The sequence below is a fragment of the Oryza brachyantha genome, chromosome 11, assembly GCF_000231095.2.
Source record: "Oryza brachyantha chromosome 11, ObraRS2, whole genome shotgun sequence".
In the NCBI taxonomy this organism is placed as follows: domain Eukaryota; kingdom Viridiplantae; phylum Streptophyta; class Magnoliopsida; order Poales; family Poaceae; genus Oryza; species Oryza brachyantha.
The window spans coordinates 13,837,192-13,861,711 of NC_023173.2; the positions used below are offsets into that span (position 1 = coordinate 13,837,192).

General features: G+C 39.9%; 1 protein-coding gene and 1 pseudogene across 1 annotated transcript; both read left to right on the forward strand.

The window, feature by feature from the left end:
* The first annotated feature begins 3,789 nt into the window (after positions 1-3,789).
* On the forward strand, positions 3,790-12,208 carry LOC102721882 (receptor kinase-like protein Xa21). Its single transcript, XM_015842210.1, has 3 exons — positions 3,790-4,150; positions 8,595-11,336; positions 11,850-12,208. The coding sequence occupies exons 1-3, from the start codon at positions 3,790-3,792 to the stop codon at positions 12,206-12,208; spliced, it is 3,462 nt and encodes a 1,153-aa protein (XP_015697696.1).
* A 3,647-nt stretch (positions 12,209-15,855) lies between these two features.
* On the forward strand, positions 15,856-18,094 carry LOC102722164 (annotated as a pseudogene).
* Positions 18,095-24,520: the final 6,426 nt, after the last annotated feature.

Genomic DNA, 24,520 nt, shown 5'->3' on the forward strand with positions numbered 1-24,520 from the left:
AGAAAGAAGAAGATCGTTTTCCATTGCCGCCACTTGTGGAGACAAAGATATTCCAATCATGATCTCTACCTACTGTTTGGCTTGTGTTCTAGAGTTTAGATCAAGTATTGGGGGCGAAAAAGTTGAAGATTAACTGAGTTTTCTCGTGGCCTAGCGTTGGTTTGATCGCAATCTGCACAGTTTTGTTTGCATAGTAGTTTTTGACTTCTTAACGATTTTCCTAGGGATTGTTCTATATAAAAGTTGTAGAAAACGTTGAGATATATAATCTGTAAAAAGGACGTGATTTTATCTCAAACGGTTTCGGCTTTATGATTTTCAGAAGTTGACTATCAGTTTACTGTTGTTTTTTTTGGTGTCGAAGTTCAGAGGGCATTTAGAGGTCCTTAACGTTGGAATCAGAAGACATGACAATTATCGAAGTTGTAGATCTTGTTGTTCTTTATCTACTGTATAAAAATTGTCAGCATTTATGTTGTGGCTTGTGGTTAGTGCCTTTTTAACTAGGTGCTGTGCAGTTTTCCTGATCAGCGTAGTTGAATGTTTTGTGTCTATCTTTGGGACATTTAAATGATAGAATTTAACTGTGATGACTGAATAAAAGTTGTAGATATAATTCTTCAGGTTTCAGAAATAATATTATTTACTATATTATGTGATGTGGAACTAAAGATGCAAAATTGTTAAACCATGCTGCTCTTGTTGGGAGATTCTCGGTTTATTTTATAGTTTGGTTTTGGGTGGGTTTTCAGCGTAGGAAGCGTGTATGTATTTATGTTGTGAGCCCTGACTCTTGTATTGGTGGTTAAACTTGATCTTGTACAAGTGGTTCTACTTCGGGTCGTAATTAAAGCCCACAATCTTCGTCAGTAAAGACAAGTGGATATAGCGGTGTTGCTGCTATTTTAACTTGTTATTGATTGCCTCCACCTAATTTATAATTACAGAACCATAACATAACTTGTTAGATCTTTCTCATATATATGTTTTATATTTTGTTTATGATATGACTACTGAATTGATGTATTTATTCATGAGAATGATGATGTTGGTTGAGAAGCCATGTATTTATCATACATTGAGCATGGATTGCATATCATGCATTGGAAGTTATGTCATACAGCATTGTGACCGTACCGGTACAACACTGTACGTTCTCGAGAAGGGGTATGGTGAGGAAGAGCATGGCATGATATGTACATTCATTTACATTCATAACAAAATGTTTACAACATGTGATGCACTACTATTTTAGTATGTGAGAAAGAACAATAGGAGTGTTGATATACTTGTTTTAATTTGAATGACAATATTACCGCATACCAATAGCTTGTTAAATAATTCACTTGCTGAGATTACCCAATCTCACCCCTTGTTTTCTTTCTACCCAGGTGTGTTGTGATGTGTTCGCGAGCATGTGAGAGGGACCTATAGTCACACACTGTCTTCACCACACGAAAAAGAAAACAACCATAGAATGTTTTGTCACCTTTATTGACTTCTTTACTCTTTAATTGGATAGTCAAACTATTTACCGTTGTTCATGTTCCATGTGATGTTTTATCCATGGTCAAGACTTCCTTTACTGTTAGCATCTAAGTGTATGCTTCCGCTTAATTGATTTACTATTTATCCAAATATCCAGTCTATGCTTATGTTTATCATAGTTATATTTTGTTTGTGTTGAGGAGATTAGTAACACCCTAGTCTGTGTAGTAGTGGGGTGTTACAGGCTTCAAGCCACTTCTGCAGCTGGTCGGGAAGGGTTGTTGCTCTGCACATGAACTCCAACCTCTCGGGGAAAATCTCTGCATACTTGGGCAACCTGGACTTGCTCAGGGAGCTGGAACTTGGTGACAATCAGCTAACTCACTAGCCTAACATCTTCATCTTTTCGTTCATGTTTATGCTTATAGGCTAAAATTTGATTTTTATATTAAATTTGAAGTTAATTTTATGGTTTTTTTTGTCATTGTTTAATTTCCAGCATCGACTTTTAAATCGATAAGTGCATGTATATAAGAATTTTATTTATAAATTATTTTTCGTCTGTAAATATATCGTTTGATTTTTTCTCTAAGAAAGCTAAAGAATCACCCCTTAGGGTGCTGAACCTAAGCTCGAACTATCTCCAACTCCAAAGAAAGCATCCCGGTGGCCATAGGAGAATGTACGGAGCTCATGTAGATTGATCTGCACCTCATCTTTTTGCTTCTGTCTATGCTTATAAGCCAAAAGTTAAATTTTCAACATTAAATTTGGAGTTAATTTTGAGAGTTTTTTGTTATAGTTTATTTTCCAGCCTTAGTTTTTAGATCGTTAAGAATATGTATATAAAATTTTTATAAATTACTTTTAATGTTCAATATACCGTATAACTTTGTTTCATAAAAAACCAAACAATCAGCCCCGGGCAACAACCAACTCCATCCTAGCGGAGCTAGGTGCATTAAAGAATCGATTTTTTTGATTTTTGAATTTTATTTATAAATAATTTACAAATGTAATTTTTTATTTTCGAAATTGACAAAACTAACCTCCTGCCGTCCTCCTAGAGGCTAGAGGGCGGAAAGGTGGTGTGGCAGAATGCGGAGATGGAGCCAGAGACAGGCGATAAGTGCGTCGCCAAGTGCTCCAAGTCCTACATCCGACCTGCACCTATCTAGCTTGCTTAGCCTATTGATCTCGCCGCCATTTGATTCATCCTATTGGAGTGTATAAAGTGAATTGCCCGCCTTTCTCTATCAACTTAGGCTTTTAGGTGTAACTGACTGGTGCATGCAACTTAACATGGTATCAGACTCAACCAATCTTATCGCTTCCACTCTCCTCTAACCTAGCTTCTCCTCCATCGACGTCCTCTTGCCGGCGCCATGTCGTTCGACGACACAACTCTCTCAGCGGCCATCTCCTCCGTCACCGATGTAGCCACCCTAGCCATCTGAAAGGCGCTCCGTCCCGCCGACGACTCAGCCACCACGGAGGATATCGCCACTGCCACGGCACTAGCCGACACCACCTCTGTTGCGGCTGTCAAAGCTGTCTGGGAGGCTATCTCTGCGCTCGTCGCTCCCCTATCCACCGTAGCGACCACGACATCCAGCCCCCCTCTCCATTGACGGCCACCATGACACCATGTCTCTCCACGCCGTTCTCAGCCTTTCGCCTGTCAATGAGCCATCCTCTCACCACGTGTCGGCCAATTCGACTGGCCCCGATCTTGCCAGCCTCTTCACCGCGCTTGGTGTCCAACCTCCTCCACATTGCGACGAGGTGCTTGCTGGTTCTGCCTCCAGGGGAACACCTCCGGCCGTCGACACTATCGATGCTCTCCATGCCCAGGCGGTGTCCGTCCTCAACATGAAGGCACTCGTTTCGGTCATCCTCGACCTCGGCGCGGCTAGCTACACCAAGTGGCATGTCCTCTTCCTCGTGACGCTCGGGAAGTACGCCCTCTCCGACCACGTCCTCTCCGATGACGCATTTCCTCATCACGCGCCCTAGGCTCAGATGGATTGCATCGTGCTCACATGGCTCCACGGGATCGTCATCGTTGACCTCCTGGAGACCGTCATACAGCCTGTCGTCACCGCACGCACCGTCTGGCTCTGCCTCGAGCAGATGTTCCTCGGCCAGCAGGAACAACAAGCCATCAACCTCTCAGCTGAGTTCCACACGTTTGTCCAAGGCAACCTCAGCACGAACGACTACTATTGACGTCTCAAGGCTATGGCTAACACTCATGGTGAACTCGGCGACCCCATCACCAACTGACAACTTGTCCTCGCAATGTTCAACGGTTTAAACTCTAAATATGAACATCTCCAAACTATTCTTCCTCCGCAACGTCCCTTCCCGACGTTCGTCGAAGCTCGAAGTCAGCTCATTCTCGCCGAGATCAACAAGGGCTCCTCCAACCTCTCCACCATCTCCTCCATTGCCCTCATTGCTGCTACCGGTGGTGGGAATCGCAGTGGCACCGGTGGCATGAACCCGGCGCACTCCACAGGGTTTGGGAACCCAAATCAAGGTGGCAGTAGCACACAAGGTGGCAGCGGCAACAACAAAAATCGGTGCTGCCGCAAGTCACGCAACGGCGGCGACAACAACAACGGCAATGGCAGCACCACTCAAGGCACCGACAGCCAAGGTGCAGGACATTCCACCTCTCATCTTCGCGCTGGACAAGCTTGGCCCACTCCATAGCGCCCTTGGGCCGGCACAATTCAAATGTGGCCGGGTGGCCCTGTGCTGCGTGCTCTAGGGATTCTAGCCCTCGGCCCACTTCTTTTGTGGGTGCGACAATGAGCAGGTCGTTCTCCCACAACTGATCTCCCAGGCCAACCCATATCTCTCTCCAGTCGACCTCCCTCAGCAGCCACAACAACTGCAGTTGTCGGCCCAACCGTTAGCCTAGTATGGCGCTTCCAGCCTAACACCTACTTAGGACCTACGGACTTTGTCAAGTCTATTTCAGACTGGCACCCTTACGACGCCCATCTCAAATGATTGGTACATGGACACCGACGCCACCTCACACATGACATCGGACACCGGTATCCTATCCTCTCGCACCCAACCTACCTCTTCCGCCCCCTCGCTTATTATAGTCGGTAATGGTTTTCTTTGCCCATCACCGCTACTGGCAATGCTTCCTTTGTTCATGCTAATAGAATATTTGTTCTCAATAATGTTCTTGTTTCACCTGACATTATCAATAACCTAATCTCTGTTCATCGGTTTGTCACTGACAACAATCTCTCCATTGACTTTGACAAGTTCGGTTTCACTGTGAAGGATCTACTTACCAGGACCGTGATTGTCGGGTGTAATAGTTTTGGTGACCTGTACTCCTTTCCGGCGAATTTCTTCACCTCCATTGCCAGTTCTTTCGCTGCCGTTACCACTACCACCACACTCTGGCATTGCCGGCTTGGACACATTGGTCAGGACGCCCTCGCCCGTTTGGCTCGCTCCTTGGTCATCCCTCCTCCCAAAGGCGGCTCCTCCACAGTATGCCATGCATGTCAGCTCGGTCATCACATACGCCTACCTTTTGCTACCTCTTTGTCTAGGGCTAAGGCCAATTTTGAGTTAATTCATTGTGATTTGTGAACCTCTCCAGTTCTCAGTGTGTCTAGTTTTAAATATTACCTTGTCATTCTTGATGATTGCTCTCATTATGTTTGAACATTTCCTCTTCATTTGAAATCCAACACTTTCGCCATTCTTTCACTTTTTTTTGCCTATGCCAGGACACAGTTTGGTACCCCCATTCGTAACATCCAATGCGACAATGGTCGCGAGTTCAATAACTCCGCCACTCGGTCTTTCTTCCTTACCAACGGCGTCGCCATGCGCATGTCCTGCCCGCACACCTCATCCCAAAACGATAAAATTGAGCGTACTCTTCGTTCTCTTAATAACATTGTACGCTCGCTTCTGTTTCAGGCTCACCTCCCCGACTCTTTTTGGGTTGAGGATCTTAACACCGCCACCTACCTCATGAATCGCCACCCAACCAAAACTTTAGCCCAACACACTCCCTGCTTTGCCCTTCACGATGTCCACCCCCTCGTACACACATCTTCGCGCTGGCCAGGATTCGAACTCAAGACCTCTGGCTCTGATACCATGTAAGCTGGATTGGCTAAACGCAATCTTGATTAATCACGAAACATGTACATATATAGCCACAACCATACCATAATCTATCAACCGATTTATAACAACAAGAATCGGTTGATAGATTATGGTATGGTTGCGGCTATATATGTACATGTTCGATTAATCAAGATTGCGTTGAGCCAATCCAGCTTACACATCCATCCATCAAGTCCTTCTCGGTTTCGTCGTAGTCTTGATCTTGATTAGCTTGTTTTGTCTAGCTCAGTGAAGAAGGAAATAAGAAGGGGCATGCATGCCACTGCAGTTGCATTGTGTGCCTCTCGTCTCATGTCGTCGCGTTGATCTGTTCTAGGCTCCAACCTTTGTTTTAGTCTTCTTTGAATATAGTGTTTTTGCTGTCCTTTGTGGTGCGAAATGCTGCTGCAAGTTCAATAAGAATGGAACGAATTCTTATTTGTTTGCCAATTGCTATAGCCAGAAGAGCAATCGCAGGAGTTTACTGTTCTGTGCCCTGAAAAAGGGGAGCCGCCTGCTGTTTTGGCATTCAGTTCAGTTCTTGTTCCTAAACCCACAAGATAAAGCTTATTCAGTTCAGTTCTTTTTTTAAACCCAGAAGATAAAGCTTGATATATGAAAATGTGTATGTCTCACCAGACAACACTCCCAAGAGATATTTTCCCTTACAAGTTAAGAAATGTCTCATCAAAACCAAAGAAAACAGAAGTTGATCAGGGGCGTGAGAACGTCACAAGCCAACTAGCCCTTTGGATTGGTTGGTCACTTGGTTGGGATGTGAGATATGCATCATCGTGTGGACTGACTTTACTTTGGTTTGGTCAGGGAATTATGCATTGGAAATGTGCACAACTGCAGATCAAATAGTGTGGTGCGTTAGGCAAGAAGTTACATGATGAAAATGAGCTCAGCTGAAAGCCTGAAACTCTGAAAGTACCACAGCTGGGACGGAAAGGTACCAAAGATGAGGCCAAAGTCTAAGTAGAATTAAAAAAATTAAAAAGCAAAGCAGACCATGAAAGCGAGCATCACATGGCCCAAAATTACTTTGTAGACGACAGATTAGCAACAAGACCGGATTTCAAGCAGTTAAAAGAAAAATTCACACTGGTGAGTTTCGTTTTCAACGCCGGCAGGGAAAGGGGTCCAATAAAACAAGCATGTCCGTGGCTCCTCTGCAAAGAATGCGATCAATACGGAGAAGAATTGACAGTCGTCAGAGAGAAGTGCAAACGCATACCTGAAAATCTCACCGATGATGCAAAGGCTGCAACGTAATGCAAAGATATATATTCAGAGATGCGATCGAGTGCGAAGACAGCTGGGAGAGATGAGGCAGGAACGCCACAAGTCATGGTATGAACTGATGCCCCTAGAAAGATGTGTGAACCAATCAATCTATTGTTCTGTCCAGTACAAGAAGGCTGGAGAGAACCCTGCCACCTTCCGCGACTGTGAACCATTGATCGATTCGCTGGCAGGTTAGTCATATCCTTTTGTTTCTACTTATACTTATAACTATTGGTCAAATGAGCTTTTTTTTGTAATTTTTCAACTTTTGTTTAAGCCCGTTGCAACGCACGGGCATTTTGTTAGTAGATTAAAATTTGCATAAAGTTGATCTTGTACCTAATAAATCATCCCATCAAATTCAATTTGTTCATTTTTTAGTGTGAAAGTGAGTTTAAAATTTTAGGTTTGAGTTTATATAATTAGCTGAATAGGTATAAGCAAAGTTGGTAAACGAGTAATACCATCCCCTGCATAAAATTTAAACGGGTAATTACTCTTTACACATACTCTACCCAAATGATACAGATATGAGGTGTGCAATTAATGGATAACAAGTGACATCCCTAGATATTAAAAATAAAATTTACTTTATTTAGTTAACTAAAGTCAGCCACAGATTATGGGTGGATCGACGTAAGCCCTCTGTATGGAAAATATAGGCTGCTAGGCTAAAGAGGGAGTTTTGTTGGGTGTTATGATTTGACTCATTTGAGAGGTACTATTGAATTTGGGGGTAATCATGTTGAATTGGTCAAATGGGATAGAGAAAATCTAACAAATGCCATTGACAAACACTTAATTCTAAGAAATGTCATCGTACAAAACGAATTTATTTAAAAAATGCCATCGCCGTTAGGATTCCGTCAGCATCTCTTAGTTAAGTTCTATAGTGTGAACAATGTATTTAACGGCAAAAATGGATGAAACCCTAACGGCGATGACATTTATCAGACAAATTCGTTTGTACGATGGCATTTTCTAGAATTCGCATTCGTCAATGGCATTTCTTAGACTTAGATGTTTGTCAGTGACATTTTTTAGATTTTCTCAATGGGATATATTTGATGATTTGATTTTTTTTTCGTCGTCACCTTGGTTATGCTGATATTCGTAAGTGTGACATGTGGGACTATCAGAGTTAATAAAAGTGGATTAAGATGGCAATTGGCAAATAATTGAACCCTAATTTGTGGAGTATGAAAAAAACTCAAATCTCTCCGTAAAACAGTGAGACTCTGTTGTTGGTCACGGGCCACCATTTGGTATGTGAAACTTGCACGAAAGGAACCCTATCGTTCAAAAGAGTACTGCTGCTGAATGTCCATTTCTGAGCTGAATGGATATCATTATTATTCATGTGGTTAGCCGTTTTCTAATCATCTGCCATCCCACTCGACAGCTTTTGTCAATGTTAGGATAGTGGTTCTTGGCTAATTCCACAGGGACGAAACACTGACCGAAGTCTTATTGACAGAGAACCAGTGGCTCCCTAATTTGTCAGAGTTTCAGACACGAGTGTATGTACGCATACGTTTCGATATATAAAAAAGAATAGAAATTTGCATCAATCATATTTTTTGAAGCTTCTCCTTGCATATATAGAGGAGGACGCCATCCTGCACTTGTAGCCAGTACCCACTTCCTCATGGTCATGGCAGGAACAGCCACATTATTCTGCTTCTCACTGCTGCTTTTCTGCTCTGATGCTCTGGTGTCTCCAGAGAGCAGCAGCAGCAGTGCCACTGCCAAAGCCGATGAGCTTGCTCTGCTCTCCTTCAAGTCAGTGCTCACATCATCCGAGGGCTTGCTGGCATCATGGAACAAGTCCAGCCACTACTGCAGCTGGCCAGGAGTAGCCTGCAGCCGGCGGCACCCTGAGAGGGTCATCTCACTGAGGCTGGGCTCTTCTGGCCTCTCTGGGCACCTCTCACCATTTCTGGGCAACCTGTCCTTTCTCAAGGTCCTGGATGTTCATGACAACCTCCTAGTTGGGCAGATACCTCCTGAGCTTGGCCTTCTCAGCAGGCTAAGGCTGCTTAACCTGAGCACAAACTCTCTCCAAGGTAACATTCCTGTGGCTCTGGTAGGTTGCACCAATCTCACCATGCTTCACCTGAGTGACAACCGGTTTCAAGGTGAGTTCCCCACGGAGATCGGTGCCAGCCTGAAAAGCCTTGTTCTTTTGAATGTCGAGAAGAATGGTTTCTCTGGAGAGATCCCAAGCTCATTGGCCAATTTGCCTTTGCTCGAAGAGCTGAATTTGAGAGTCAATAGATTCTCTGGTGAGATACCAGCTGCCTTGGGCAATCTCACCAACCTCTGGATTCTTGGTCTCGACTACAACAGGTTGTCTGGTGCTATACCTTCATCTTTAGGAAAGTTGTCTGGTTTATCTAGGCTCACATTAAGCTCTAACAATTTAACTGGGTTGATACCCAGTTCTATCTGGAACGTGTCATCTCTACGGGCATTCACTGTCCAGCAAAATTCGCTAAGTGGAACCATTCCTCCAAATGCATTCGATAATCTTCCCAGCCTCCAGCTTGTAGGAATTGATCACAACAAGTTCCATGGCAGTATCCCGGCATCAATTGGTAATGCTTCTAATCTGTGGCTGATTCAGCTTGGTGCCAACTTGTTAAGCGGCATTGTTCCTCCAGAGATTGGAGGCTTAAGAAATCTAAAGTTTCTACAGCTTTCAGAAACATTGCTTGAAGCTAGATATCCAAATGATTGGAAATTCATAACTGCATTGACAAACTGTTCCCAGTTTAAAAGGATGTACTTGAGTAGTTGCAACTTTGGAGGAGTCCTTCCTGATTCACTTTCCAATTTGTCCAACTCTTTGACACATCTCTACCTTGACACAAACAAAATTTCTGGAAGCATACCAAAAGATATTGATAACCTCATCAGCTTACAAGAACTTAATCTTGATAACAACTATTTCACTGGAGATCTTCCCTCCTCCATAGGTAGGCTTCAAAATCTGCAGCTTCTCTCCACAGCAAACAACAAAATTGGTGGGTCCATTCCATTGACACTAGGTAATCTAACGGAACTAAATATTTTACAACTCAAAGAAAATGCTTTTAGCGGTAGCATACCAAACATTTTTAGAAACCTCACAAACTTGTTGACACTAAGCCTAGCCAGCAATAACTTTACTGGTCAAATTCCAAGCGAGGTATTCAGCATTGTCAGTCTCTCTGAAGGTTTGGATATTTCCAATAACAAATTGGAGGGATCAATACCACAACAAATTGGAAATCTGAAAAATCTTGTACTGTTAGATGCCAGGTCAAATAAAATATCAGGTGAAATTCCTAGTACCCTTGGTGACTGTCAATTTCTCCAGAATATCTATCTCCAAAATAACATGTTAAGTGGTAGTGTTCCATCACTCCTGAGTCAACTGAAAGGCTTGCAAACCCTTGATCTTTCAAGTAACAATTTGTCTGGTCAGATCCCCACATTCCTATCAAACTTTAGCATGCTCAGCTATGTCAACCTTTCGTTCAATGACTTTGTTGGAGAAGTACCTACGCTTGGTGTCTTCTCAAATGTTTCTGCAATTTCAGTTCAAGGGAATGGCAAACTTTGTGGTGGCGTGCCTGATCTACATTTGCCTAGATGCCCATCACAAGCACCACGCAAAAGGCGAAAATTTCTGGTTATTCCTATTGTTGTGTCTCTTGTTGCAACGGTACTCCTGGTTTTATTGTTCTACAAGCTTCTGGCTCTGTGCAAGAAAATAAAAACAATGATGCCATCAACCACATCCATGGAAGGCCATCCTTTGATCTCTTACTCAAAGTTGGCAAGGGCAACAAACAGTTTCTCAGAAACCAATTTGTTGGGATCAGGATCATTTGGTACTGTTTATAGAGGAGAATTAAACAACCAAGCTGGTCAAAGTAAAGATATTATTGCCGTGAAAGTTCTGAAACTTCAAACTCCTGGAGCACTCAAGAGTTTCAGAGCTGAATGTGAAGCACTGCGAAGCCTACGGCACCGGAATCTTGTCAAGATAATTACAGCTTGCTCAAGCATTGACAGCACCGGCAATGACTTCAAAGCAATTGTGTTTGACTTCATGCCTAATGGTAGCTTAGAAGACTGGTTGCATCCTCACACAGATAACCCAGAGTACTTAAATCTTCTCGAGAGAGTTAGCATACTACTTGATGTGGCACATGCGCTGGATTATCTACATTGCCATGGACCAACACCTGTTGTACATTGTGACCTGAAACCAAGCAATGTGCTTCTAGATGCTGATATGATAGCACATGTTGGAGACTTCGGACTTGCTAAAATTCTTGTTGATGGCAACCCATCGCTCCAACAGTCTAGAAGCTCAGTGGGATTTAGAGGGACAATTGGTTATGCTCCTCCAGGTTAGCCTGATATTCTTCTCTAATTTGCTTCCTTGTTGCCGCCTTGTTTTTTTGTTCATAAAATGTGCAGCTAGACAACTTTTAGGGTCCCCTTCCGTTGCATTTTACTGGTAGTACTACTAGTAGAACTAATCTCATCCGTTGATTTAAAAGGGTATTTTGATACTTTGTTAACTAATTGATTAGTAGTATTTTATAATTTTGTTTTTTCTGGCCATAAAGATCACAATAAAAAGGATGATATTACCCCTTAAAATTTCTATAACATCTAATATTGTTGGTAATATAATTTAATCATAATGTCAGATAAAAATAGATCAACGGTGTGGATTAGATTCTACTACCAGTAGAATGCACCGAAGTCAGCCCGAAGGTGCAAAAGAAGTTTGGTTTATGTAAAGCAGCTTACGGTTCTTGCCAATAATATTATGAATCTGCCTTAAATTTTGGACTACATTTATATGTGCTATAAAAGTCAACCTTCTTTTCTTTTGGCAAACTTTGATTAAACAGAGTATGGAGCTGGAAATATGGTATCAACTCATGGAGATATTTACAGCTATGGAATTCTCGTGTTAGAAACGATAACCGGGAAGAGGCCTACTGACAACAAGTTCACACAAGGATTGAGCCTTCGTGAGTACGTTGAACTGGGCCTGCACGGTAAACTGATGGAAGTTGTTGACACTCAACTTTTGGGCCTTGAGAATGAGCTTCATGCTGCGGATGATTCTTCATACAGAGGAACGATTGATTGCCTGGTTTCACTACTCAGGCTTGGATTGTCTTGCTCTCAGGAAATGCCATCAAATAGGATGTCAACCGGAGATATTACCAAGGAACTGAATGCCATCAAACAATCTCTCTTGTAGGGAATACTGACTATACTTGAGCTCTTTGTCAGATTTTGGAGCTCATTCTAGGGTGTTTGTTTCTTATCATTTCTTACCTTTTCCTTGTTGGATTGTGCATTGTACACTGAAGTACTATGTTATGTTATGTTATGTTATGTTATGTTATGTTACGTTTCACTTGGAATTTGTACGTCTGAGTGAAAAACCAAACTGTCATGCAGTGGTAATCATGTCTGTAAACGTATCCAAGATTATGTTTCCATGGTAAGAGTGCATTTTCTATACTACCCTTTATTATTTTATTATAATTATTCGAATCTGCCACTCATGTACCCTAATCTATTCTCTCTCTGTCTCCCTCCGTACGTAAAGCGCAATACGGTTCGTAACGGCGGTGCGCGTAGGGCTTGACAGCAGTGCTCGCGACACAATAGATTTATACTATAGCATGTTATGTTGTGCTCATTTCATTTATGTTTATGACAATGCTACTATATATTACTACTAAACATTTATATTGTGTGTTAACTGTCATATAACATTTTATAACCATATAGTTATGTTCAAATTCAAAAGAAAAATAATCAATATTTAATTACATGAAAAAGAAACATAATTAAATTATAGCTTAATCATGAATACACATAATTCATATGGGTATTATTGTTAATATATTTCGTATCCTCTCTTTTAGAAGTTTCAGAGCAAACCAAACTAGCCAAACTATTTTGATATGCTCTCCAACTCCCACATAAAAACTCTCAATGAAGTTGAAGTTTAGAGCTAGGATCTGTAGTTCAGAGTCCTACCAAACATGCCCTTATTAAAAGTAAAATGATGATACATGGTGTGGTCAAATAACACGTCCACTCCACAATGAGTGGGCATGGTAACGTTTTTCCACCATGCCAATCTAATTAGCATGGTAGAAGCCTTGATGGTATGCCTACTTAATAGCGTGACCCAACGGAATTAGACTCAAATAATTTCAGTGGCATTTTAGTTTTAAAATTAAAAAAGTTTCAAAAAAGATAAAGAAAATTCTTTAGTTGACACCATTGATGTGTAGAGATTTTGAAACAGCATCGGCGTCAAAACTCAGTTCCCTGGGCATCGATGTAGTCTGGCGAACGTGTCACTGGAATGTGGGACCATCGTGTAAGTCCCTCCCGTTCATTCACTCGTCTGCACTGCAACGGAGGAAAGCAAAAACCGTAAGCGACGGCGGAGGCGGAGTTGTCCGGCGATCGGAATGCATGCGCGCGCGAGGTTTTGGGAAAGGGTCGCCGGAGATCAGAGTGGCGCAGCGCAGGTAGCGCCGTCCATCACATGGGGGGGGGGGGGGCGACAGATTTCGTGGAGATCCTGACGATGGATGAGCCGGAGAAGAGATGGGTAAGCCGGAAGCACTTGGGTCCTTTTTTTTTTTACTTTCAGTACAACCCCAATTTCTACGGACTTAGAAGAATATCCGGTGAGCTCACAAGGCCTCAAGATTTATCTTTTGCAGTAACAAAATTTTGCATTTTCAATGTCAAACAGCTTTTGCAACTCAGAAAGCTTAGATTGGTAGAAATGGTTGGCTGTGCCTGTTTTCAGTCACTGCCCTCTCACTTGGTATAATAAGGCAGAAATGGTATACTGGTGGCTTCCTAATTTATGCGTAAATGTTGGTTTGTTAGTTTGCTAGGAGTAAAATGGAAAACTGAGCTTGGTCATCCTTCAGTATATGGAAGATGGCATCAGGTGTCAGAGCTTGATCAATAGTCTTCTTATGAATGTTGGCCTTCTTAAACACTACCTCCGTTTCATAACATAAGCTGTTTGACTTTTTTACTTGTAACGTTTGACCATTCGTCTTATTTAAAAATTTAGTACAAATATAAAAAATGACAAGTTGTTTTTAAAGTTCTTTGATAATAAAGAAAGTCACAAGCAAAATAAATGATATTTTCATAATTTTTTAAATAAGACAAATGATCAAACATTAAAAAAAAATCAAACATCTTACATTATGAAACAGAGGGAGTAATTCATAATTACATGAAAGATGGCATCTAGAGTGAGGATTGACCCACAATCTAGTTGCTTCACTTACCACACCTTGTTGTGGACTGTCGGTCAGTATTCTATTGAAAAGGCTCCGGTCTAATAGAGAATTCTTCATGTTTTCAGTAGAAATTCTGTTGTACCTAAAATTCTGATTCCCTGAAGAAAGTGTTTGTTATGAATGCCTAGCAACTTTGGCAACTGAGGAAGTTCAGGATGCAGAACTTGGGGCAAAAGTGTCATATTGTGTCCTGAGTTTGAGGTGTTCTGAGGTTGTATGAAATTGTTCTAGAGCTAAATTAGTCACTTTGGCACCATATCTGGCAGATAATCATAAATAACAACATGTTCCATGAAAAATTCCCGGTGTCACTAGCCAATTGTTCCGACATATCATTGATTCAGCTCGATACTTTTTTTTTGGTGTCATTGTTTCCCCAGAGATTGGAAGGTTGAGAAAACTCAAAGCTCTTCTTCTCTATACCAATTCGTTTGAAGCTAATGGACCAAAAGATTGGGAATTCATGACCAAACTAACAAATTGCTCCCAGTTAGAAGAGTTGGTATTATCTAATAATAAGTTTGGGGGAGTTCTTCCTGATTTAATTTCCAATCTTTCAAGTTTACTAAATAGTCTTGACCTTGGATGGGAGCTATTCCCTCTTCATTGGGAGGGCTTAATAACTTGCCTTCTCTATATGTATCACAAAACAACATGAGCGGGTTCGTCCCATTTACCTTAGGAAATCTTACTGAACTAAATGATTTGCGGCTCAACATGAATGCTTTAAGTGGTAGAATACCAAGTACACATGGAAACCTGACAAATTTGATTTCACTAGGTCTTTCAACTAATAACTTTAGTGGTCCAATACCCAGCACTTTATTCAACATCAAAACTCTCTCAATGATGTTTAACCTATCGCATAATAACTTGGAGGGATCAATACCACAAGAAACAAGGAGTCAAAAAAAATCTGGTAGATTTCCATGCAGAATCTAACAAATTATCAATCTTCAAAACAACTTATTGCATGGTAGCATCCCATCAGCTCTAAGTTGAAATGCCTTCAAACTTTTGATCTCTCCAGCAACAATTTGTCAGGTCAATACCCAAGTTCCTGGGGGACATTACTATGCTCTATTCACTTAACCTTTCATTCAACAACTTTGTTGGAGAAGTGTCAACTACTCATGGATTCAGCAGGCAGTTCAAAAGGAAAAACGTGAATTTCTGATTGCATTGCTTATCTCTATAATTGCAACACTTGTAATTCTTGCACTACTCTACAAACTTCTTACTTGGTACAATAAAAGCAAATCAAATATCCCTTCAGCAATTTCCATGCATGGCCACCCATAGTGTTGAGTTATGATCCAAATTCATTTGTGCTAGTAGAAAGGCCTACTTCGATGGAGCGAAAAGGAGGCCGGCAATGCCGCAGAGTATGGTTCTAGGGTTTTACCTCATATATACCTCTTGTAAGCCACCGTGCGGTGTTATAATCTTATCCCGATATAGTGAAGATATTTGCTGGTTGACTCCGTGGTTTTTTCTCTCCTGCTTTAGGAGGGTTTTCCACATTAAATCTAGTATCTTTTGTGATTGATCTATTATGCCTTATTCACAATTGGTTAGAGCAACGGATAATTTCTCAAGAAACAATTTACTGGAATCTGGATCATTTGGATTGGTGTACAAGGGACAGTTAGATGACCATGATGGAGAGAGTATAAATCTTGTTCCTGTGAAGGCATTGGAACTTCAAACTCGTAAGGCACTCAAGAGTTTCATTGTCGAATGCGAAGCACTACGAAATATACGACACCGGAATCTTGCCTAGATAGTCACAGTTTTCTCAAGCATTGATAACCATGGGAATGGCTTGAAAGCAATTGTCTATGACTTCATGCCTAATGGTAGTCTGAAGCTCTGGATGGTTGGTTACATTGCAGCACAAACGGCCAGGCAGAGCACAGGAACTTGAATCTGCTTCAAAGAGTGACAATATTACTTGATGTTTATGCCCTGCACTATCTTTATTGCCATGGCACCTCACCTGTTTTACATTGTGATGTTTAAGTCAAGTAATATTCTCCTATATGCGGATATGTTAGCCCATGTTAGAGACTTTGGGCTTGCTAGGATTCTTCTTGAGGGGGTTCATTTCTCAATCAGTCAATGAGCTCAATGGGATTAGAGGGACAATTGGTTATGCTTCCCCAGGTTAGCCTAATATGCTTTATTGCCGATGTCTATACTATTATTTCCCTTTGTTTCTGGAATAAATAATGAAGAGATGAAGAAATTAGTTTTACATTGCTCATTTCAACACTTATTGTAATACTATTATCCATGGGTATAGATGGCCATATGGCCCGAGGCCCGATGGCCCGACACATAGCACGACCATTTGGCCTGGCCCAAGCACGGCCCAGCACGACGGGGATTGGGCCCGTGCCGACCCAGCCCGACCGTTGGGCCGTGGCCTGGGCCGCTGCCTTGACACTTGGGCTAACTCGGCACGGCCCGATAGATGCAAAAGAAAAAATGAAGGACCTAAAATAGACTTAATTTAGTTATATAAGGCTTAGCCCACAATGGAAGGTATGTAAAATAGACTTATTTTAGCTAAAAAAGGCACAACCCAAAGAAGAGGGAGGGAAAATAGACTTATTCGCGTAGCCCAAAAAGGTAAGGAAGGAATTGTAGATTTATTAACACATTGGCCCATCGTGTTCTGGGCCGGCACAACACGGTCCGAGGCTTATTGGGCCGTGCCTAGGTGGCCGGTATAGCCCGTGGACAGCCCGGTGTGGTTACTGTGCTTGGGCCGTGCTGGCCCGGGCGGGCCTGATGGCCATCTATATCCATGGGAGGGGTCTTCCGCTCTTCGTTCAAACAAAAAAAATAAATTAATAATTTTACACTAGAAACATTTCTATTCTTTATATTGTTACAACTATATCATGAATCAACCAGAAGTAGACACTAGTGCTATACATCATCTAATTGTTTTCTATTTCTCAAAATATTGAATGCTGCAGAGTATGGTGCTAGAAACATGTTATCAAAAAGTGGAGATATCTACAGTTCTGGGATTCTTGTTTTAGAAACTATAACTGGGAATAGGCTACTGATAGCAAATTCAGACAAGGGTTGAGCCTTCATGAATGTGTTGAGCTTGCCCTACATAATAACATGACAGATGTTGTCGACTCATGGCTGTTCTTGATCGAAAATATCTTCAGACCAACTATGATTTTTCAATAAAGAGAAAGATCGATTGCCTAATGCTGCTTCTTAGGCTTGGTATGTCTTAGCTCCCAGGAAAGGGCATTGAGCAGGCTGCCATCCGGGGATATCATCAAGGAACTCGTTGCCATAAAGCAATCCCTTCCATAGGCAACACAGAAGAAATTGACGACAGAAATTCAGTAATGTTTTGATGTTCCGGTGAGTATTTCTTCATCTATATCCTTGATCTCCCTTGTAAGTAACTTTGGAGATTATTCATGCAATGCTGGATTGATTTCGTTTGGAAAAAGTTTATTCCTGTCACTTCCAGCAGTTTGCATTGTAGAATAAGAGCATGACAGTACAGGTAAACCGCATGAACTCTTCTGTTGATGTCCTTGATGAGAGAAGCCCCCAAACCTTCCTGTTGTAGGAATTCAGCGCCACTGAAACTTCATATGCAACTTGCAAGTTTTCAAAAGCGTGTTGTTGTGTGACACGGGTATAACGGACAACATTCTATGCCAAATTGCCCTCTGTTTCATGATAATTTTTCTATTTTCAATAGCTACTATGATGTATTGATTACCGGTACTGGTTTCAACAATATGCATATCAACCAGACAACCGTACAAAAAGGTGAGCATGAAAAGATGCTACAACTGTTCATAGCCAGTCAGTTCATGATGCTTCCAAACAAATCGTGCACATGCTTACCAAATAGCTTTCACTTGAAAAAACATACCATTTTATTAATTTTGAAAACATCCATATCAATTTAAATTTGTGTTATATAAAAAATGCATGGGTAAATTTCAACATGTTTTTTCACATGATTAAAGTTTTATTGTGTTTCAAAATTATACTAGAATATTTAGTCTTTGTAATATTATAAATGCAAGTTGTATCTTTATGTCATGTCAATTATGCAATAATGCAACATGCTTTCTGTAATCATGTCAGTAATTATAAACACGTGTTAAGCATGTTATCACACAAAGGATGTAATCGTTATGAATAACAATTGCATTGAACTAAGGGCAAAAGGCCCGAAAATATGCATGTACATGCAAACAAAGGAATATAGAACCTAAATATATATGACAATGGACAAAGACGAAGGAATACAGAACGTAAAAGTATATGATGATGGGCAAAGATGGTTGGTCAATAACGGAAGGTAGCCGGTGAAGACTACCAACGAAGACAACCAGTGATGGGGTCCTAGCCGCAGTGGTTCCGAATAGAGATGAAGCGAGTATAGTGAAGGAAAAAAATTCGATGGCAAGTAAATTCATATGTGAGGAAGAAATATAGATCATCAAGAGAAAGAAGAAAAATATGTATAGCCCAAGTTTGTCTCTTACTACCATGTTATAAATAGCACTTGATCTTAGGATAAAAGAACTGAATATAAACAGGTACATAGACATACAAATATTTAGAAAACCCTTTGTAAATAAAAAATATTGAATCTTAAAGTATATAGAATAGTAAACATGTTTAGCTTATTATCATAAAGAGTAGTTAAATTACGCGGTGAACTCATGTGCAATAATTACTTTATAAGGTGGTATGATATGGACACTGCTCATCATAGAATGATGGTCAGTATTTATTTAGTTATCCTCTAATATCTCGTCTATAATGTAATTTTAGAGATATGAATGTATCCTTCGTCGTTATGGGTTACTCATATACGTTAAAGGAGCTAAGGAGCAAGACTGCATCTTTAACTCAAATTTATTAACTAATTTATTAACTAAGTGTTACTCTACTACTATCTTAGAGGAACAAGAATGTGCCATCTAAATTTATATGTCTAAAATGTTGTCCTAATTGTTCACATCACAACCATTTTCAGCTTATCATTCCTTCATATGGCAAGGAGTCATGCATGCCACACCTCTCCTCTCAAAAACAAGATCATACAATCATGGCGCAATAATCCTTTTAGACCTAGTCGGCTTGGAGGAAAAACAAACAATTTGATTTCTAAGGATTAATTTATGTAGAAGCCATTCGGTTTATAGAAATAAAGTAAAACCAAATCATTTTTTTCTTTCCTTCAAATTATAGAGAGAAAGCATAGTAAAATTTTCATCCACTCAAACATCTTGGAAAACTTACTATGGATTGATGTGAGCATGCATTCTTATTCCTCCATATTTTCTATTCATATTGGTTAAAATTCCTATGGAGAAACCTATAGAATAAATTTGTGGCAATGGTGTATATATCATACATGCTTGCTCCAATGTCTGTAAATCATACATCCATAGAGCAAAAACAGTTGGGCAGATAGGTGGAGTATTGCTGCATCTAATAGATGGAGACTTGTCTATCATGCAATACCCGGATGATCCGGTTCTGTTCATAGAACATGATTTGGATAAGCCCCACAATTAAATGTTACCTAATGTTTTTCAAGAATTATTAGGTCTAAAAATCAACTTCCATAAAAGTGAGTTATGTTGTTTTGGTGAAGCTCAAGTTGCACAAGATCGTTACACTGATCTTTTTGGTTGTGTTCTTGGTAACTTTCCTTTCTGTTATTGGGAATTCCTATACATTATAGGATACTAAGTAATCCTAGGTTTTATTGTCAAGGAGATGGTCATAAATGAAGATACCAATTAGCAAGATGGGATATTTTGTGTCGACCAAAAAACTAAGAGAGATAGGGTATTCATCATTTGGAATTTTTTAATAGGCAAAATTTGCTACGAGACATCGAAAAAACGCGTAATTAGCCGGTGGACACCATAAGATCATGGATTTGCTGTAGGGCACCACAAGAATGTGGTAATTAGCTAGTAGACACTCTGGCCATTATTTATTAATTTCGGAGTTAAAATTTTTAAAAATGATGAGATTACAATTTTAGTCCCTTTTAGTCCCTCCTGTTTGGGTTTTTAGGAACTAAAGGAGACTAAAGTGGAGGGACTAATGGATTAGTCACCTAAACCAAACAGGGCCTAAATAAAATCTAACTTGCAATGGGAGATTCTCAATTAAATTTCATTATCTTGCCTTGGTACATATGGGTGCTCCCAACTTAAATAAAAGAATTTGGAAACTAAAGGCTTCCCTCAAAGTAAAGATTTTGACATGGTATTATGAAGGGGTTTAGTGCTAACAAAAGAGGTGTTAGCTAAGCGTAACTGCAATGGGTGTAAGACTTGTTGCTTTTGTCAAAATGAAGAAACAATAAAACATTTGTTTCTTTATGTCATCTTGCTTGTTCGATTTGGTCTTTAATTCAATTTGTTTCGAGTATTGGCCCACCAAGGAATATGTCTCATATGTTTGGGTCTTGGATTACAAGTATTTCTCAACCGTTTATACCACTAATCCTGTTAGGAGCGGCGACAACTTATTTTTGAATTTGACTTTATAGGAATTGTGTAGTTTTTTAAAAGAAAAAGATCTCTTATTCTTTATAGATTATCTCCTTGATTATACACTGGCTCCAATCATGGGTTATACTAAAGAGACTAGTTGCAGGGTTTTGTTATGGAGGCATGTCTACGTTTGGATCATGTGGCCAAAGAGTTTTTTTACACATATGTATGGGTTGTAATCTAGCTTTCGAACAGATGGCCATTTATGTTTCTTTTTTTTATGATGTCCTTTGAGTGTGTCTTTTGGTTGTGTGTATTTCCATGGTGTAGAAGCTAGTAGTGCTCTTATAACAATTGTGATGCGGATCGATAAAAGATGCTACAACTCTTTATAGCTAAGCAGGTGATGATGATTCCAAACAAATCGTGCTCATGCTTAACAAATAAGTTCCTCTTGACTAAAACGTATCATTTTAGTTATTCGTCATGTTAATTTTCAAAATATTTATGTCAATTTAAATTTATTTATATAAAATGTGTAATTAAATTTTAATAGGTTGTTTCCACATATCAAAGTTTTATCAGGTGTCAAAATAACATTAGAACATTCACTCTCTATAATATTAGAAATGACCAATTGTGATGTAGATCTATAAAAGATGCTACAACTGTTCATAGCTAAGCAGGTGATGATGATTCCAAACAAATCGTGCACATGCTTACCAAATAAGTTCCTCTTGACTAAAATGTATCGTTTTAGTTATTCGTCATGTTAATTTTCAAAATATTTATGTCAATTTAAATTTTATTTATATAAAATGTGTAATTAAATTTCAATAGGTTGTTTCCACATATCAAAGTTTTATTAGTCAAAATAACATTAGAACATTCACTCTCTATAATATTAGAAATGACAGTTGTATTTTCATGTCATGCTGATTATGCAACAAGCTTTCTATAAGCATGTTGATAATTAAGAACACATGTTCAACTTCTTATCAAACAAACTAGTGAAATTATATGGAGAACTTGCTACTGATTTGAGTTGGTTGAACAGGAAAGTTAAACTGCTAGACTCACGCCAATGGGTACAGGTTTCAAAGTTTATGCAATCCAACTCACAGTTGATCTCACTATAAGATGGCATGAGGTGAAACATACTCTAGCATATGACGATGGTATTATGTTTATTTAGTTATCCTCCAATATCTCATCTTTAATGTAATTTTAGAGGTGTGAACACACACCCTTTATCATATGTTACATACATACATACTCAAATAAATAAATAAATATATATATATATATATATATATATATATATACACACACACACGTACATACACATACACATATCCTTATATGAATTTTACTAGAGGAGCAAGAGTGAACCATCTAAATTTATAGTTATAATGTGTTGTCCTAATTGGTCACATCACAACCATTTTCAGCTTATCATCCCTTCATCATGGCAAGGGGTCATGCACGCCATACCTCTCCTCTCAAAACCCGTATCATGCATTCATGGTTCGATAATCCTTTCAACAAACAAAACTGTAAAATAAATTTGTTGCAATGGTCTATACATCATACATGCTTATAGTGTTTTTCGTGCATCCTCCGCCCTCTTCTCTAAAAGCAAATTAAGCATGTGGGACCAAACATGTCATTGAGACTGAACGGTGGGAAGTAACGCGTCAGTAAGACTGCTTTTCAGGACAGTTCTTCCTCCTCACGTCCCCTCAGCTGCAAACTAGAAAAAAATATTAAAATTTTGCTACTCTTATGGGTGAGTGGAAATACATTCGACACTCTCCTCTCATAAGTGTGGTGACAGAGATTAAACCGTCTTGTTAAAGAGCGGCAAAAAGCTAAAAGCCCTGGAAACGGAAGATGATAAACAGTAGGGGACTGCAGAGGAGGCGGCATCAGGCGACCGGGATATGCACACGAATTCTTCTGGAGAGGATCGGATCATCGGAGCGGCGACGGATTTCATGGTTCCTGTCTTTCTGGCGATGAATGTTCAGTAAATCTTCAATATCTGTGCTGTGCCTTTGTCCATACCACTGGATGCTCTGTATACAGGCAGGAACCCCAAACCATTATGTTTTAAGGACTCAGAGCTACTGAAACATTCTTGGGTGTGGTTCATGTCATGAACAGTCAACAAGCTCGACGGGATTTAGAGGAACAGTTAATTGGTTATGTTGCCCTAGGTTAGGCTTCAGCATTATTTTTTAATATTGATTTAAAAATATGGCCTATCTAGTTTAGGCATTAGCCTAATCTACTTTCTTTAATAGTAACTACGCTTATAAGTTGGGCAAATATTGCCCTTCGTTTCTGGAATAAATTATGAAGCTTGGGTGAAGAAATTAGTTTTACATTTTTTGTATTTAGAAAATAGTTTTACATTAAGAAACAGTTGGTCTTGTGTGTATAATATTGCAACTATATCATGAGTTCGTCAGAACTGCATGTGATAGTCTAATTTATTTCCATTCCTCCAAATATTCAAAGCTGCAGAGTATGGTGCTGAAAATACGGCAGGATTCCATCTGTCCCATAAAGACTTTATTTTTACCCTATGACACATATATCAGTAGAAAGCTACAAAACTTTGCTCTCTGCCTTTTCAAACCCAAATATATGTGTCCTATTTTTTTTTCAAATCCCAATGCACTTATCTAACACTTTTTCAAACTCAAACACATTCATTGATTTCAAGATGAAGTATTTGTGGGACAAATGAAGGGGATACAAAACGAAATCTTCAGGGGACGAAGGTAGTATCAACTAGTGGAGTGTGCAGATGTCTAGAGTTATGTGATGTAATGACTTCATTCTTTTAATCCCTTTCTGCTATTTATCAATGGATATGTGCTTGGATGATGTTTTGAGCTTCTAGGTTCCTCAAATTTGAATATGTGCAAGTCCTCTCACTCTCGCATTTGTGCATATACTCAGGAGGAGCTCAACATATCACATATTAGTCAAAATCCTTATTATTCATACTCTCCACTATTGGGTTTAACCATATTTTCATCAATCACAAAAAACAGGAGATTGAAAGCGCATCGGCTCTCTAAGTAAGTTTTGGATGATTAATGATAAAATGGTTCAGACACTAATGATTTGAATGAAATAAGTGCAAAGGATATTCTGATATTGAACATGTACGATGGCTCAATACCCGTTTGGTAGATTTACAACAAATATGGAGAAAGGATCGCAAGAGAATTTATTTCCATTTTCAGTTTGAATTTGAGTACTAGAAAAGTTGTACTACCATGGGAGGTTGCAAGCAGTGTACTTTCAATCATCATGCTCAAATATCAATTTAGAATTGGGAGAGACGCACTTGGTAGAACACTTGCAATCCTCCAAATTGCAATACTCTACCAATAGTGGAGAGTATGAATAATAACGATTTTCAGAATTGAGCTTCTGTTGAAATAGTTTTTTAACGGCCCAGAAATTGGGGCGGTACAAATTGCCACATGTAAGACCCCACCGGCCTGGGTGCTGTTCCCGGTCGCAACGAGCCTGGATGTGGCTTCATTGCCCTTCCACGGTACAATGCATTAGTGCCAGTGCTAGTTTTAAGAGCAAGTTAACCTTTTTCCGTATCGTACAATGCATCACTACCAGTGCTAGCCTCAGTAAAGAACAACTGAACAAGTATGACAGTCCGTG